The sequence below is a fragment of the Trachymyrmex septentrionalis genome, unplaced genomic scaffold, assembly GCF_001594115.1.
Source record: "Trachymyrmex septentrionalis isolate Tsep2-gDNA-1 unplaced genomic scaffold, Tsep1.0 scaffold88, whole genome shotgun sequence".
NCBI classification, from domain to species: Eukaryota; Metazoa; Arthropoda; class Insecta; order Hymenoptera; family Formicidae; genus Trachymyrmex; species Trachymyrmex septentrionalis.
This window is the reverse complement of record NW_017306070.1, coordinates 326,904-339,465: the sequence shown is the minus strand read 5'-3', so window position 1 is coordinate 339,465 and position 12,562 is coordinate 326,904. Positions and strand designations below refer to the sequence as shown.

General features: G+C 37.6%; 3 protein-coding genes across 3 annotated transcripts in view; 1 reads left to right on the top strand and 2 right to left on the bottom strand.

The window, feature by feature from the left end:
• Positions 1–1,386: 1,386 nt before the first annotated feature.
• On the bottom strand, positions 1,387–4,458 carry LOC108755567 (beta-1,3-galactosyltransferase 5-like). Its single transcript, XM_018498654.1, has 2 exons — positions 3,253–4,458; positions 1,387–2,860 (listed from the first exon to the last, which is right to left on the bottom strand). Exons 1-2 carry the CDS (start codon positions 3,383–3,385, stop codon positions 1,764–1,766), a joined length of 1,230 nt encoding a protein of 409 aa, XP_018354156.1. The 5' UTR covers positions 3,386–4,458; the 3' UTR covers positions 1,387–1,763.
• A 1,578-nt stretch (positions 4,459–6,036) lies between these two features.
• Positions 6,037–7,693, top strand: LOC108755519 (AP-2 complex subunit sigma). The gene is made up of 4 exons (XM_018498569.1): positions 6,037–6,211; positions 6,564–6,713; positions 6,787–6,960; positions 7,268–7,693. Exons 1-4 carry the CDS (start codon positions 6,209–6,211, stop codon positions 7,367–7,369), a joined length of 429 nt encoding a protein of 142 aa, XP_018354071.1. The 5' UTR covers positions 6,037–6,208; the 3' UTR covers positions 7,370–7,693.
• Positions 7,694–8,003: 310 nt separating this feature from the next.
• The window catches only part of LOC108755507 (integrator complex subunit 2), a 5,612-nt gene continuing 1,053 nt past the window's right edge, over positions 8,004–12,562 (bottom strand). The window contains exons 2-5 of the mRNA XM_018498546.1: positions 10,262–12,354; positions 9,931–10,135; positions 9,539–9,845; positions 8,004–8,590 (exon numbers count right to left, since the gene is read on the bottom strand). Coding sequence (XP_018354048.1) covers positions 8,138–8,590; positions 9,539–9,845; positions 9,931–10,135; positions 10,262–12,354 — 3,058 coding nt within the window. The 3' untranslated portion in view covers positions 8,004–8,137. The remainder of the gene's footprint in view (positions 8,591–9,538; positions 9,846–9,930; positions 10,136–10,261; positions 12,355–12,562) is intronic.

Genomic DNA, 12,562 nt, shown 5'->3' with positions numbered 1-12,562 from the left:
CAAGAATCTTATCGTTGCAAAATAATCTCTTCATCCCGTCCAATCAGGAATCTTGGCCGACATAGTCGGCCCTCTCCAGCAGCATGTTTCTTTTTTTCTCTTTTTTATATTTAATCGCGCCACGGGGCCCAAAAATCTCTCTTATAATCATCGCCTCGGACATATGGCACCGAGAGCGGAAGTATAGTACGATACTTCCGCAGGATACGAAAAAAAAGAGGCGATAACGAGAAAGTGCTTCGTGAATGTGCTCGAGGGAAGGCACGACCGATGTCGGGCGCGCCAGCACCCGCTCGTGTTATCACGCGGCGTTATTATCCAGACGATGACTAGATAATATTCGGAAAGGGGGAAGGAGGAGGGTAAAAAGAGGAGGCGAGGGTTAAGAGGAACGAAATGGAGGAGGGAAGTCGCTTCGGGGCACTCTCCATTCATTGTGACACATTTATTTCAGGCGGCAGCCGCGCTCTCGATTGACGCAATAACGCGCGACGCGTAATAATTGATGACGAGGTATCTCGCTACTTCTCTCGCAATACGAATCACGGGGATTATAATTACGTAAATGTACGTATTTTTCCATACGCTTGTGTTTCACAAGCGAGATTGATTTGTATTTCTTTTTCAAGCAAGTTAAAAATTAGGATTGACGGTTGAACACAGTAATACGATTAACGATTATTACAAAATTGTTTGAATGACATTAAAACTTCGAACTACTAATTCATCAGAATATATATGGATGTTAAATGACACCCTAACGATATATTAGAAAGAAAAATCTGTCACCGGGTTCTCTTTTTAATTAAGAGAAAGTACGTCGTATCCGATACATCCTGTTAGATATCTACTTTGACCTGATTATACCGCGAATCGGATGTCGTCAATGAGTACGCGTGTAACCGTACGATGAGACTGTTGATTACACAAAGGAACTCTTTCGGAATCTCATTGTGATTGGCAGTCTTCCTAACATCGTAAAAATATTGTCTCTTGTTCCTTTCGCATTAAAATGTCAGCTGCGATTATTCCATTTTGTTTAGTATATCAAATGGGGGATGCCGCCGGTGTAATATAGGAAAATTACGCTCATTTGCTACTAAACGTGCAACGAAAACGCGGACGATCATTATTTATGGGAAAACAATCATTAGCATCGAAACATAAAAAGAGGCTAGCTAGAGGTCGACAAAACTATAGAACCATTTATGCCTATCTCACGCGTAGGAGATCCTCTCTCCCTTCTCGAAAAAATAAAATTTCTATACATTACACGAAATATCTTACAAAATTAATTCTACGATAATAAAAATATTTCTTTGGAATTCAGAGAGATGTATAATAAAATAGTAAAAGATATAGATGTATAAAATAGTAAATTCTGTCCTCCAGACCCGGAGATCCTCCTCCAGGGATAAAAATTATTACTTTCATTCGACCTCTGTAAAGAAAAGCCTAATTTGATAATGTGATCGTGTAAAAATTTAATCGGCGAAATTCTCTACGCCGTTTTGCGGTACACTATTTCTCTATAATCTCCATATGTGCCTGCCTCTTACTCGCACTTGAACCGAACGCATGTATGTATATGTGTGCGCACGCGGCTATATGTGTACGTGTGTGAGGTCATCAGTGAAACGGTTGATATCGCGTTAGCCGGTCGACGTGCAACCGACACTCGAATTGCATTAAGGCGGTAACGATCGCACTTGGTTCACCAGGGTCAAGTGTAGGACCTTCGTCACTCTCAACCTTGCCGGTTATCACTTACACTTACTCTTACCGTCGAGCAGCTTTTTCCAGAGGTCGAACTGCTCACTGTACTTGACCATGTGTATGCTAATGCCGCGTTGGATGTTGCAGGCCGTGTATTGTATCCGTTTATTCAGAAATTCATTCGCGTGCGAGCGCTTGATGCCGAGCCTGTGCGCGACGATGCCCGTTGTGAATACATCCTCGAGCTTTAGATATGTCTGGTCTAGGGCGGCATCGTACAAACGACGCACCGTATCGCTCGACAGCAGGTATGCCGGACCAGTGGTAAAGTCTGGAAACACAGACTGCTGGAATTGTGCCTGTGACACATAGTATTTGCTCTTGCGGTTCCGGATTGGCTTCCACTTTCTGGCCAGTCGACCGAATATCACATTACGGTCTTTTACGTGTTTATACACGAACGCTAACAGCCGCGGTACATTGATGAACATGTCATCATCGGTTTTTAGCAGATATTTCACCTTAGAACAATAGGTGTCTACCCACTCCAATGTCGAAATGGTTTTGAGAGTAAGATTCGAATAGGAGTCAAGGAAACGACCACGTATCACGTCGTTATACATGTTTTGTTCCTTACGCAGGATCGTCTCCACTCTTGGATCAAGAGTGGTACCGAGCATGAAGAGCACACTCATATCACTACGCTGGCCAAAGTGCCCCCAGGTCTGCCGAATCGCAGTCCGCGCCTCTAGATGGGTCGGCGCGGACATCACGATCATCACTAAATCCATATCCTTGCCGAGATTCGGGCAACGCTCAGGAATTGATACGATGTGTCCAGCCTCGTATATGGCGCGTGCCGAATCATTGCGAACTACGATTGGCGCCGACTTAGTCACATTGGTAACTCTTGCCATCTCAAGCTTCTCGTTTACCCTCTGCTTCGAGTTGATCAATGTGCTCACGGAAGACAACGAGGACAAAGACTGTACGCTGGAGGACGTTGACAACGTAGTGAAAATTAAGGAGCTGTTGCTAGAGTTGTGCGCTACGTATGGGCTTAGAGACATGCTATCTGAGCTAGAGTTTTTAGATTGACTGAGATTCGTGTGAACGTGAAGGCCATCTTGGTATGCAGAATAATCTGAAATTTATTAATTCTGGATAAAACGATTAACTGATAAAAAAAATGTGCCGAAATATTGAAAAACATTGATCATTGTTTGGCTTTACAAAATGTTATAAAATATTGATCATTGATTTAAACAAAATTGGTAAACAGCGTCTTTATTTTATTAAAAAAAAAAAAAAAAAAAGACAAAAGATAATATAAGATAATTTATAACTTGAATTTGTAAATTGATCAACAAAGAAACAGAGCATGAATAGTATTTGTTACTTCTTAATTAATTTATTTATTTTGTTTCTTTGATCGTCAAATTTATTATTTCTTTAAAACCGAAGCAGTAGCTTTAATAATCTCTTCGATGTAAAAAAAGAGCCATGTAAGAATTTTATAAATATAATAATGCTTACTAGTGTTTCGTGGTAAGCTGTACTGGCGAACATCATATACGGTGGTACGGTAATACGCGTAGAAGGTCAGGCCGATCAGTGCGAGGATGAGGGTCTGTAGAAAACGACTCCTGAGATGCAGATAGTGGAACATGACGAATACTTGCTCTGGTCACTCTTCTCTCTCTTTTCCTCTTCTTTTTTTTTTTTCACGATGTGAAATCACCTGCAAAGACTATATCATCGTGTTGTGCCTCAAACGACCTGAGGGCCGTTGTTACTTCCTCATAAACTCCACCACGGATCGGAGCACCACTACGTGCCACCGTACGACCGATTATTCCCATACTGCGCGCTAGGCCCCACTCGCCATCCGTTTCACTTTCCGTCTGTTGTCCGCCTGTTCCCTCACCCAAGACGGAGGGGACAGAGAAGGACTGCAGTCGACTTTAGCGGCTAACTCGCCAATCCGTTACGCATCGTTTCCAAGAGGACAGACTCGTCCAAGCTACTTTAGCGTGTCACATCACACAGGATATAAGCTCGTACGCACTTCAACGTCGTCAACGACGTCAACGACTGTGTTGGACAATGCTGAGAAGAGCTGGAGAGCAGTGATGTATGTACATTGGAGTCCGAGCACTTCGAGCACCCTGCGTTCGGCTAAACTCGGCTCAGCACGGCTTGGACTGAGCGCGATAGCGAGATACATCTGTTCTTCTCACGTTCAGCAACTTTCGACCGCATCGAGCGCCAAATCTACTGTGGTCCAAAATTACTGTGGTACTGCCAGCAGTACAGTAGCTACTGTAACGTCGTATTTCGGAACGGCATTGCCGTAGACTGGCAGTAGTGTAAACAGATGCCATGGACAAACGCACTAAATTGTCACTAAATTTGAACGAAAGCAACAGCGATAGTTCTTCTGAAGAAGATGAACTAATTATGGAATCACCAATTCAAGCAGTTCGATCTAGTGTTAAAATTAAATTATATGGACACAATTATATGGTTAATGAATATTCAGATTTTTTACTATAAAGGGTGTCTCAAAATGATCTGACATTTTAAATTGCGCGCCATTTTTTTTGCAACGAACGTAACGTACTAATCTTTAACAACTGGCATCAGGAAGTATTGAGGTTTAGTCATGGAGAATTACACGATCGAGCAACGCATAGAAATTGTGAAAATCCACTACAAATATCAAAGACGAAGTTTCATGGTCGTGTTATTTCGCGCCGCGGCGATGTGAATTGGCCACCAAGATCGTGCGATTTGACGCCATTGGACTTCTCTCTTTGGGGTTTTCTGAAAGGAAAAGTGTATGCCAATGATCCACAGACCATTCCGGAGTTGAAGGAAGAAATTAGACGTACCATTAATGAAATTAGTCCGCAATTATGCCAAAATGTCATTGAAAATTTTGTCAAAAGAATGAACGTTTGCAAACAGAGTCGAGGCGGCCATTTATCGGATATTGTGTTCCACATATAACCTCCATGTTTGTACTTTATATTAAACTAAAAACATGTGTACTTTTCAAATAAATAATATGTTTTATTAATAAATTAAAATGTCAGGTCATTTTGAGACACCCTTTATAACTATGGACTGCTAGTTGTAGCTTTCTCACGCCGTACCAACATGAAAAGTGCCTCCGCCAGTGAAATGGCGAATCTCGGTACTTCGATGATATATCGTTAATTCACGTACAGTATTAAATCTAAGTTTCAAAATGCTTGATATATATATATATATATATATATATATATATATTTCAATTTCATAAATCAAAGAAAAGAAGTTACTACCCGAGTTTGGCCGGAATCGTCGTCATTTCGATGGCGAGTGCTATATAAAATTAGAAGAAGAAGATCAAAGAAAAGAAAGAAATTAATAATAACATTTCACTTCGAAATAAAATTATTATTTTATGAAGGGAAATGCATCACAATATCTAAACAAAAAAATCTTTTGAGACGCACGTTAACGAAAGCTGTAATTTTCAACGGTCAATAATACAATGTTATTTGTATAGCTATTAAACATTACGATTGTATTTATATAGCTATTAAATAATATATATATATATGTTCATTAACACTTGTTATCTATATTTTACTATTGTGTGTTAAATTTATACATGCATATTTTTATTTTGATTCTGCACTTTACTAAATTAACGTCTTAAGACATTATTTAAAGACGGTCTAAATAAGAACCGATCATCTTCTACACTTAAATATAATGTGTATATTTTTTGATTTTCTGGATCGAACATTTCCATGCTTTGTGCTTCCTTAAGTAATGGCTGGCCTTTTCACGAACAAGAAATACGACTGCGTTCAGCAGAAAAAGCAGCTTTGAAACTGTTGTAAAATTCTTGAACGTGATTGGTTTATACATTTAAATCCAATGAGGAACTAAGGACAAGACCAATCATATTAGAGAATTTTACAACAGTTGCAAAGCTGTTTTGCGGTTATAGGAAAAAGGCCCTCCCTTTATGTCATCTCACAGGTTTCTTTCTGTCACGAGTCGTGTCTATTTCTCTCTCTTTCTATCAAATCTTCAATTTCTGTCTGATATTTCATGTATTGATCGATAAGGCTTTTCAAGCCTATTGATTGGCTGCAACAGGAAGATTCTCGGATCTTTCTGTTCTGCAACCAATCAACAAGCTTGAAAAGCCTTGTCGACTGACACATGAAATATCAGCCACACTCATATGAATGCTCCGTCAATCTTAGGCTGTGTTCCAAAATCTCTGCTAGTGCTGAAAATGTATAGTATATGTAACGTAAACTGTAGATTTTCAGCGCTGGTAGTGAATTTTCGAACACAGCTTTATAAGTATATGGTCCAACTCAGTCCAACTCGTTACTTCGTGATCGGTAGGCGGGGAATTGATGGGATTTTATGTTTACTAAAATTTAGATAAGATATTTCATCAAGTACTAAAACGATTTTTAAAATGGTATGTATAAAAATATTTAATTTCAAATGAAATTGATAGTTTTTATTGCAACCGACAAAAATTACATAAAAGGAATACACACTCTAGAAGTATAATTTTTCTTGACATTCTGTAATTGACATTTTATTCTGTCAGGTGGTTGAATTACTTTTTTGATAAACAGCTGTAATATGTGATATTTAATAATTAAAAAATCGAAATAGATTATAATATAACCTTTATTTATAGAATTTACCTATCGAAAAATAAAGAAATACATTAATAATTATTTTACTTTCACAATTAATACAAATGATTAAACAATATCTAAATAACAAAAGTATATTAAGCTTTGAATGCTTGTTCTTTATAGATACGATTTATCCTTATACAAAATAGGGCCGGTAAGACTAGGTTAGCGAAGTGGTACATGAATTTTGACGATGACGAAAAGCAGAAATTGATAGAGGAAGTTCATGCTGTGGTTACTGTCAGAGATGCTAAGCATACAAATTTTGTCGAGGTTGGCTTGACATAATGCAATTATTCATTCTTACGTTTATATGCAATATAATTAAATATTAAATATATTCCAGTTTCGCAATTTCAAGATAGTATACAGACGATACGCAGGCTTGTATTTCTGCATCTGCGTCGATGTTAATGACAACAATCTCTGTTACTTGGAAGCGATACATAATTTCGTGGAGGTATTGAACGAATACTTTCACAATGTATGCGAGTTGGATTTAGTCTTTAATTTTTACAAGGTACTTTTTTCTTTCTCCAGTGACACATTTTGAACCTTACAAGTTGAATGAAATTTGTGAGAATTATTAATTTCATTATCTTATGACTCTTGTACACTGGACATAGAAATGCTTGCAATATAGCAAGATAACATAATAGTAGCCAATAACCTTACAACTAAGAAACAGATTGACTACTGCATTATGTTTTGCTGTATAACAAGCATTGCCACATCCAATGTAAAGAATCCATTAACATAGTTTTACTTTATTACTTTATCATTACTCAACTGTATATTTGATGATGTTATGACAACTGTAATTTTAGGTATACACTGTCGTGGACGAAATGTTTTTAGCTGGCGAGATCAGAGAGACAAGCCAAACTAAAGTGCTAAAGCAACTCTTGATGTTAAATTCCTTGGAATAAGGCTCTTGCTTTTATGTATTAATAAATGCATGATCTAAATAAGTGTCCGACTGAATATACATCCATATTATGTAGATTATGTCGTGTAAGACATGCATATAAATACTTCATGTAAAACCACATGATTTGTTTCACGAAAAGAACGCTTAGATGTACAATAATGTCTACATAATTTTTTTGCGTTATGACTTACAAAAAAAAGTAACAGTGCTCAAAACATGACAAACTTGTAGACACAAAAAAAAAGGTAGAAAGTATATCCTCTGTGTTAACATGTAATAAATCTTGTAAATATGTGCTAAAGGATATGAAAATGCCTCTCTTTATTGTTACATATGTATATGTATATGTGTATATATATATATCTCACAATAGTATAGAAAATATTAATTTGTTTTTTCATTATAGAAATTGCTTTTGTCTCTATAAAGATAAAAGAGACGTAGGGATATAGTATATATATACAATTTTTTGTAATTACATTTAAATTCAAAATAAATATGTACGCAATACCCTCATATATATAAATAATATATGATAATTATAAGAAAAGATGTATTTATAAGATATAGAGAAACAATATTAATTGATAATCTTGTACACATCTGATGAACGATCGAATAATATAGTCCCATTAATGCTACAAAATGTTTCAAAGATATTTTAAATTTGTATACGATTAAAAAAAGTAACTTAGAAAATTGAAAGTCGCTTTACAATGATAAAGTAATACAGATTTATGTATGTACAAATAATACAAGTCGTAATTTAGTAAACTCGCGATTGCAATATAGCTTTCTGCAATAACGTGCAAAATGTCGCGTTCACTTCTTGACATAACAGATCCGCTGCTTTATCACCCAGTGCTGCTTGAGCTGTGCTAACCCTGCCAAGCTGCAGTAACAATCCCGTGATGTCCTCTGCCAATGGAGGAAAAGCTAAGCATATCCGCGTCAATGACGATAACACTGGCACAAAGAGAATAACTCGATTCTCGGCAGATAACACGCCCAAAAGCGTTATCAGTGTATTAATCGCTAATCGAGAAACGCTTAAAGCTTTTGGCAGAGCATACTGAATCGCCAGATGTGAAGCCAAGTCAACGGCGAATACTTGTTTCTCTGATTCGGGTTGCGACAATAATTCTGGTATCCAGTCAAGGCATATATGCATAGATGGTATTCCGGAAACCGTGATCGGGAGCAATTCTCGAGGATAACCCTGTAGAAAAAAATATTCACCATGAGAATCATACATAAAATTAATTAGAATTAATGATATTTGGATAATTGATGATTAAATTAAGAATCTTATAAGACTATACATGTGAGTGTACAATCAATAGTGATACAGTCAAATGTGAGTGTGAAATCAATCCTTTAACAGTCTAGTTAAGTCTGGGTCTTAAGTGCTTGTATACTTTTATGTGAATTTATATACTAGGTATTTAATCCTTCAAACTGCGCGCCGAATTGATTTTTCGATTTATTTACAGATTTTAATATGTTACTCAGTGTTAATAAGATCGTTTAAGATGCTTATTAGCATCGAATTGTTAAATTCTAATTAATTTAATTATGATATTACTGTACTAGTTCAATGGAGTTTGCATTTCAAAACCGAAAAATCATTTTGGCGCGCAATTTGAAGAACTACATACGTAATATATAAATTCACATAGAAATATATAAACACTTAAGACCCAGCTAGATCATTAAAGGCATTTGATCTCCAATTGATGATTAATTAAAAAATAAACAGATTAAATAAAATATAATATCTATTATATATAATTTATGTGTGTTACTAGCAAAGAAACACAAGAAAGTAACGCTTTCGATTTTGATGAACTTTTTTATGTTGTCTAACCAAAATAAGGAACACTACTTTTTTATGTTATAAAGTACCCTTAAATCATTTAGCGTTTATTTCAAAATATTTGTTTATTTTTTATAATTTCGATATTTGCTTTGAAAGAAAATCGATTTTCTTCAAAGGGAATATTACATAACAATGCATAAGTATAGACATCTATAAAAAAAATATGTATCCCTTATTTTTTATTTAGATTACAACATAATTTAGATTAAAACCTAATCAAAATAAAAAAAAGGACACTTCCATGTACTTTCTTGTAAAATATTGTTTGTAGTTTATTGTTATGAATACCTGAAAGTGGACTAATTTGGCCAAAGACGGATCAGCTATGAATACTTGATGTAAGTATGAGCATACGACACTCCGTATTTCCCGGAGGGACCACATTTGTCCAGGGGTTTTCTTGTCTTCTTCTGTCTCCAGACAAGCTTCTAATAAAATCTGTACTGCTGCGCTTTCTTGACCTGCCACCAAGGCTATCCTCAAATCCTCTCTTTCTGTTTCATTCGTCAATTGTCCGATTTTTTCAGTCAGAGGCTTATCCAGCATATGTCTGGCTAATTGAGATCGCGACGCGGCTAATGTAGCTTGTAAAATCCTACGAACAGTTAAATTTGATATTATTTTTATGAAAATTTTAAAAAGTTGATTTTACTTTATTTAAAAGAATTTTTTCAGCTTACCTTAAGATTACGGATAAAATCGGAGCGCATCTAAAAACTCTCGTATCACATCTCAATACTTGCAATGGATCTAATACGATATTGTCTTGTGTCAAAAAAACATTTTTCACTATTGAATTTTCTATTAGCAACGCATTTATGGAAAGAACCCATAGACAACGCGGTAATACAGTATTGAGTCTGAGCCACACTTGTTTATAAAGCTCTGAAATTAAAAAATCTACTTGTGAGTGTTCTTCATTAATAATATGCAAATCCCTCTTATACGAATTAATTAACATTAATATAATTTGTCAATTTTTATTAATAAGTAATTATTAAGACAATGTACCTTGTATATATCTAGGAACTTGCTCGTCAAGAATGTCCTTGAAATAATGTATTATCAACTCTGCATGAGGCCAGATTTCAGTCGGTTTCAACGTCATCAGTTGTCTCAATAATCTACCGGTCCTTGATGGACAAGTTTTGGCGTGACTGAATGCCTCAACGATCACAATATCGCTGATTTTCATGCTTTCGTAGCTTGCAATGGCAGAATCCATGTTAATCATCTCATCGTCGAGCCAGTCATCCACCAGAGACAGATGAGGAAAATGTATAGCCAGTAACCGAAGAAGTGGTGAGAACAAACTGGCATAGTTCATCTGATCCCGCTGGACTAATTGCAATAAATATTTAATTGGTAATTCAGACAAAAACTCTGTAGAATACGACTTGACTTTTCTGCCTTGTGACATGAAGGTGTGCATATTAGACAATCTGACGTCCTCGTAGAGCAGGAGGTAATAGAGCAGTAGTAACTGAGAGGTGAGCGAAGGTTTTGTTGTGTCGATGTCCATATTGTCAGCGTCTATCTGCATGGTGTTGACGGGATTTTTCTTGAAGTCGAAATTTGCCCCGAACACACTGTTCTGAAACACCCGACAGATCTCGTTCTCGGTAATAGGCTTGTTTGTATGCTCGGACGTCTTGTTGTTCGTCATCAGGATAGAATTCACATAAACCTCAACCAGAGCCGGTAAAACTGGATGCAACGGTGGCACACTGGCACAGATCTGCCGGTATATCCAGTTCTTGATGGGTACCCGGTGTTTCGCGAACGCCCGTGATTTCAGCAGCTGATGGATGCAATGCACTGGTAGGAAGCCGGGAATATTGGCGTTTAAATTCGCTGTAACTGGTACTTTAACGGCATGCGCAGTGACCACCTGTTCTGTGAAAATCTCCTGCATGAAGATTTGCTTGATCCGCGTGAGATTGTTAGGCCTGATCGGTATCTTCATCCCGAGTGTAGCACAGACCAGCTCGCAGATCGCTGATAATTGATTACTATGAAAGTGTATCGCCATCAACAACAACATTTCACCAAAACTGGCAGTAACGCCACTTGCGCTTTCGAAATAAGCTTCTTCTCGTACCAGCCATTGCACCCACTCAATGCTGCGTTTCTCTAGATTATGATGCCCGATCAGGGAAGGGCATGCTATCAACATGCACAAGCCGAGCGACACGAATCTAACACCAGCGGGTGATGGCGGTGGATGCGACGTCAGAAGCTGAACGATCATTGTAACTTCATCATCTTGAAACTTGATACCACCGATACCTCGCAGAGCACAATAGAGCCTGAGCAACGCGCTCGCTTGCACGACTTGCGACTCCGCTAATTGACTGTCCGTGCTCTGTGACGCGATCGTTTGCAGTCGTTTGAGCAGCTCCTCCCGTAATGATTGCAGAGCCGTCTGTGATTCCCACTTACGTTTCTGTCCATTTCTAATGAACATAGCGATCCACGAGCGTACCTGCTGATCGCTACCAAGTAACAAACCAGACACAAAGGCAACCACATCGCTCTCGGTCTGTAAGCTATTTGCATTTTCATGCTCCAAGCTCAGAGTGATAGCCAGAGCGGGCATTCGGCATAACTCCACGCATTTAGCTCTAATTGCCAGCGCTTGACTCGGATTCATCTGACAAAGCATTGTGATTGCCTGTGTCCTAATTCTGCCTAACGCAGATTCTTCCTGTCGTTCCCCGTTGGCAATCAGATGCGCACACACCTCCGAAAAACTATCTGGACTGTTGGCGACAATCCAACAAATAATATCGGGGCCATGTTTGACATGCAGGAGCGTCTCCGCTATGTCCAAGATAGATAACAACGTTGGTAATTCGGCAAGAGCAATGCAGATGACATAGCTTATCTCTTCCATGTAAACCGCATTGTCGAACAGATCTGATTGTTTGACCTGAAACTCTTGATTCTTCTGCAATTCCTGTATCTGAGAAGCTATGAATAAGATCTCGCTGAGCACTAATCTGATTCTACGAATGGATTCACTACGTTCAAACTCTAACGCTAAGCCACTTTGCAGGGACTGGGCCAGCACACTATCTCGTTGAACACTACCAAGCTTCTGTCTAAAAAAGAAATAGATGAATGTTAACATATAATCATTATACCTCAAAATATAAGAATTATATACTGTGAATTTGAAAATCGTTGTAATATACAAGATTCAATAAAGAAGAGAAATCCTTCAGTGATAATCTAGGAATAGTCACCCTGATTCTTACACCTCAAAATTAAGCTCAATAGTAACTTTTTTTACTATTTGAAAATCCATAC